A 5,000-nucleotide genomic window follows, 5' to 3' on the forward strand; every position below is an offset into this window, starting at 1 on the left:
TGCTCAGATATTTGTTGCTACCATACAATCTTCATTATCTACATCCACCTCTCAGTATGTTTGAGATCTTTTCGTGCGTTTCAGAGAGAGAGACTATAGTGGAGGACGCCCTCCCCGCGCGCCCTCTAATCATTGTGGCCCGACCGGTTGGGGGCGGTCGGGTTATATATAAAACGCGCGTGCAAAAAAGAAAAACACAGTCTTGTGTGTGTTTGTGCGTGTTTGTTTGTGTGTTTGTTTGGGTGTGTGTGTGTGTGCGTGTGTGTGTGTGTGTGTGTGTGTCTGTCTCTCTTAAATTTTCAAAGACCAATACCCTCACACACACACACACACACACACACACACACACACACACACACACACACACACACACACACACACACACAAGTTCGAGCATACACACATGCACACACAACACGGGCACGGGCATATTGACAGTTCACTGGTCCAAACAGCCTGCGCCCTGCACCGCATTTTCGTGTGGGAACCCACCGCGGGCAATTCGGCGGACAAGCGACTCCCGTCCTTCGTAATTGCCTGCACGCAAAATCCATTGCGAGGAGACAACAAGTACAGCAGAGAAAGGTATGAAAAACACCGCATATTGCACCAAACATACAGGGACGAGGTGAGTTGGCACGCAGCCGGATGAACACACACACACACACATACACACACACACACACACACACACACCCACAATACGGACACATACACACGCACACATACACACACACACACATCGAAGCGCAACCGACACACAAGCTCACTTTCAACTAAACACCAAAAGCAGCATGTACAACGAGCAATCCTTCCACCAACCAACCACAACACCATCGACCACCACCCACGACTCTTTCAAACTCATCACCTGAGCTGTGGAGGACGCAGACGCGGAAAGGGGCCCACCACCTGTGAAACTCCCTGACCCAGTGATGGACGACTGTGGCCGGACACACCACCAGGATGGCGCCGTTTGAGGAGCGCCGCACGTGGCGACGGACTGGCAGCGCGCTGTACAGCCACGACGCATCTGGTGCATTGGGTTGGTCGTTTGATTGGTCGTGTGTGTGCACGTGTGTGTGTGTGTGTGCGTGTGTCATTGTGTGCGATTGTGTTGGAATCATCGCATGAAGAGGAAGTTGGTTGTGTGCAACGAAGGCGCAGCGTACAAGAGCAACACACTTCAACGACGACCACCACCGTCGTCATCACCAACACCACCACCACGACCACAGCCACCACCACCACCACCACCACCACCACGTTCATCATGATCACCACACCTGATGTTGTTGGTGTGCCGTACATGAGCCCGGCGAGGAATGCGATGACCTGGATGGTTTTACCAAGCCCCATCTCATCGCCCAGCACGCCGCCCACACCGCTCGTTTGCAGCGATGCCAACCACCGCACGCACTCGTGCTGGTACGGGTACAGCCTGGGTTGTGTGACGTGTGGTGTGATGTGGTGTGATGTGGTGTGATGGTGTGTGTTGTGGTGTGTGATGGTGTGCATGGAGCTTTGGAAGACAAAACACGTTGCTTCTCACACCTGTAAACGCGTTTACACGAGCAAAGATAGCGAAACACAAATACGGTGCAGCCAGCAACGTTGTCAGTGCCCACTTTGACCAGAGGAAGCCGGGAACGTAAATGGCGTTGAGGACTTTTGCCGGCGCAGCAGCAAAGTCACGTGCGCTGTACAGCTCATCTGATGGCAATGATGAATGATGAAGGGTGAATGTGGATGTGGATGGGGGTGTTCAAAGTCGTGCTGTTGCGTTGGTGTTCACAAATGTCCGTGCTGATGTGATGTGATAAACCCCCCCCCCACAACCACGCATGTTCATGCACATTGGGTTTTGCACTCACCGAACAATGGCTCGTCCTTATCGCTGCTGTTCAGTTGTTCTCCTCCTCCTCCGCCATCACTACCACCATCACCACTGGTGCGTTTGGTTTCGTCAATAAACGCCGCCAGCCTGTCCTGCCAGGCCGAAATGCGTTCACGATAGGCGCCGTCATCGCCGTCATCTTGAACGCGCGTGTGCTGCTGCGCCCTCAGTCTGTGGTGGCGGCGGCGGCGGCGGTGGTGGTGTGTAAGGGACGAGCGACATAGTGTTGACAAGCATGGAATCGAAGCACAAAGTACACACACACACACACACACACAAACACACACACACACACAGAGCAAACATTACCGTTTGAATGCGGCGTACGAGGAGGAATGCTTCAACTCCAACACATCATCATCATCGTCCTCATTATCATCATCATCATCATCATCATCATCGGATGGGATGACAACCATCGACCCCTCATCATCATCGTCCTCGTAATCCTCCTCATCATCTTCGTCAGTTCTGTGACCATCTCTTCTCCTCCCAGTTCGCTTCACATCGCCATCAGGCGACCATTCATCATCGTCATCATCATCATCACCACCAACACCACCACCATCATCATCGTCACCGTCAACAACAATGACATCCGCATCACCACCACCATCATCGCGGCCACCACCGCCACTGCCTCCACCACCAACACTCTGTGTGTCCTCGATCATGGTTCGCACTTTACTCGCTGCCTTCTTTGCGGCTGCCCTCATTGACACTCCGCCCGTCCACCACCCGCCCGCCGGTTGTTGTTGTTGTTGTTGCTGTTGTTGTTGTTGTTGTTGTTGTTGTTGTTGTTGTTGTTGTTGTTGTTGTTGTTGTTGTTGTTGTTGTTGTTGTTGTTGTTCATGGAGGGATGGCACACCAGCCAGCGCTGATGACGATGTGATTGCGGTTGCCGTTGGTGCTGTAGTAGCAGCTCTTGTTCTTGTTGTTGTTGCTCCCTTCTGTTTCCCCGCCGTGCGCTTCCGCCCCTTGGCACCAGACGTCACCTTCGCCTTCTTCCCGCCACCACCACCACCACCACCACCACCACCACCACCACTGCTTGTCCCCCGTGCTGCCGCTGCTGCTGCTGTTGAACTGTCTGCTCGCCGCTTTCCGCGCCTCCTCCCTAATGATGACGATGATGATGATGATGATGATGATGACGATGAGGATGGTATGGTTGTTGCTTTGACTTTGGTGGAAGTGGCTCCTGCTGCTACTGCACCTCCGCGTCCGCCGCGTGTCTGCGTGGCGTTGGGGCGAGCAGCATATGCGTCCTCGTGTGTTGGCGGTGTTGTGCCCGCACCGACGTGCTTCCCGCGCTTCTTCAGCTTCAAGTACCCAACGCGGCTCTGCTTTGGACACGCGCATGAGAGTGTGTATGTGAGTGAGTGAGTGAGTGAGTGAGTGAGTGAGTGAGTGAGTGTGTGTGTGAGTGAGTATGTGAGTGAGTGAGTGAGAGTGTGTGAGGGAGTGTGTGTGTGAGGGAGTGAGTGAGTGAAAGCACAAACCCCCACCAGCTCGACTTCACATCACACGAGCAACCCAAACAGCAAGCCTCTCCCGTTCCCCCTCATTCCCTTAACGCATGCACACCTTGCTGATGCGCGCTGCTGTGAGCGATGGCGTGGACCAGTTTGTTGTGCGCAGTCCGTGCCGAAGCGATGATGATGATGATGATGATGACGGTGACGATGATGACGATGATACTGCTGCTGTTTTTGCTGTTGTTGCTGCTGCTGCTGCTGTTGATCGAGACAGGGCATCTCTGCCTTGCTGCTTCAACCCCTGCTCGCGATCACCACCACCACCACCACTGCCGTCATCGGGTGTTGACGTGCGTCTGCGGCCGTGCATGTATGTCGGGCGCACAATCGCTTTTCTCGACGCCGCTGTCAGCGCTGCAATGGAGTCGTTTTTCTCCTGGACATCCGCAACCAGTGCATCCCGCTTCGCTTGCAGTTTCTGCACGCACGTCATATTTGGTCGAGGTGGCGGTGGCGTGTTGTATATATGTGTGTGTGTGTGTGTGTGTGTGTGTGTGTGTGTGTGTGTGTGTGTGTGTGTGGTGTGGAAAGGGGGGGGGGTAGGGGAAGCGAGTGAGACGCGTGTATGGAGTCCTTACTGCATTCACACACACACACACACACACACACACACACACACACACACACATATCAGCTGGACGCCAGACCTTGAGCATGGACTGGTGCATGGCAATATCGGTGCGGATGGAGGCGACCCGCGAGGTGGTGTCTGGCGCCTGGCTGCTGATGGCCTTGGACATGTCCGTGTGCAGGCGGCTGAGCGTGCCTTGCACCTGGTCCAGCTGGAACTTGATGGCATTCAAGCTGAGAGCACACGGAAGAAGTAACCAAGTATGACACCGTGAGCCGTTTACGTCTTCTGACGGCGCCCAAAGACAAACACAAGCGCGCGCACACACGAGCGCACGAATACAAACGCACATACACATACAGACGCACCTCTTTTGTGTCTTCTTGGCTTGTTTTGTGAGGTCCATGATCTTGGCGCGTGCATCGAGTTGCTGGTCAACTTGCTGTTCCACGCTGGACTGGCTCACCATCGTCACGCCAAGGCCTGAAGAACAAACGGAGATGAAGAGCACAAGCTTGAGGGTGCTATCACAAACTGCAGCAGTGCTGTTGTGCACGCAGAGATGGCTCGCTTACAAACAACGCAACGCAACGTACCTTGTAGCCGTTCCTCGTCCCCATCGCCGCTGTTTCCCGCCTCCGTCTTGGCAGGGTCGCCATTGTGACTATCCTTGGACGCCATGGCAAGCGGCGACAACTGCTACGCTCTTCCAAGCGGCGACTGCTACTCTCTTCCAAGCGGCGACAACTGCTGTCTCTTCCAAGCGACTGCTACTCTCCTCACACACACACACACGCACACACGCACACGCACACACGCACACACACACCAAGCACGCAACCACGTTGACAGAGCACGCTGCGCTGCAACAAACTCGCCTTGTGTGTGGTGTGTCAGCCGTGGGTGATTGCAGATAATTAGCATAAATGTAAGTAATTTTCTACAACTGCCATCAAGCAGGCGACGATAATGACGGGAGGAACAGCAGGAACAC

At 54.3% G+C, this 5,000-nt stretch overlaps 2 protein-coding genes across 2 annotated transcripts in view; one reads left to right on the top strand and one right to left on the bottom strand.

Moving 5' to 3' along the window:
* PTSG_10689 (uncharacterized protein) overlaps positions 1 to 4,928 on the bottom strand; it is a gene marked incomplete at its 3' end in the record, with an annotated part of 11,769 nt that extends 6,841 nt beyond the window's left edge. The window contains exons 1-10 of the mRNA XM_004988597.1: positions 4,603 to 4,928; positions 4,375 to 4,489; positions 4,083 to 4,239; positions 3,485 to 3,853; positions 2,207 to 3,240; positions 1,875 to 2,068; positions 1,629 to 1,713; positions 1,287 to 1,441; positions 872 to 1,003; positions 493 to 537 (exon numbers count right to left, since the gene is read on the bottom strand). Of these exons, the coding sequence (XP_004988654.1) occupies positions 493 to 537; positions 872 to 1,003; positions 1,287 to 1,441; positions 1,629 to 1,713; positions 1,875 to 2,068; positions 2,207 to 3,240; positions 3,485 to 3,853; positions 4,083 to 4,239; positions 4,375 to 4,489; positions 4,603 to 4,687 (2,371 nt within the window). The 5' untranslated portion in view covers positions 4,688 to 4,928. The remainder of the gene's footprint in view (positions 1 to 492; positions 538 to 871; positions 1,004 to 1,286; positions 1,442 to 1,628; positions 1,714 to 1,874; positions 2,069 to 2,206; positions 3,241 to 3,484; positions 3,854 to 4,082; positions 4,240 to 4,374; positions 4,490 to 4,602) is intronic.
* Positions 4,929 to 4,945: 17 nt separating this feature from the next.
* Positions 4,946 to 5,000, top strand: part of PTSG_10690 (uncharacterized protein) — a 3,492-nt gene continuing 3,437 nt past the window's right edge. The window contains exon 1 of the mRNA XM_004988598.1: positions 4,946 to 5,000. This exon is cut by the window's right edge and continues 161 nt beyond it. Within this exon, the coding sequence (XP_004988655.1) occupies positions 4,976 to 5,000 (25 nt within the window). The 5' untranslated portion in view covers positions 4,946 to 4,975.

Source organism: Salpingoeca rosetta (genome assembly GCF_000188695.1).
Source record: "Salpingoeca rosetta unplaced genomic scaffold supercont1.34, whole genome shotgun sequence".
Classification (NCBI taxonomy): Eukaryota; class Choanoflagellata; order Craspedida; family Salpingoecidae; genus Salpingoeca; species Salpingoeca rosetta.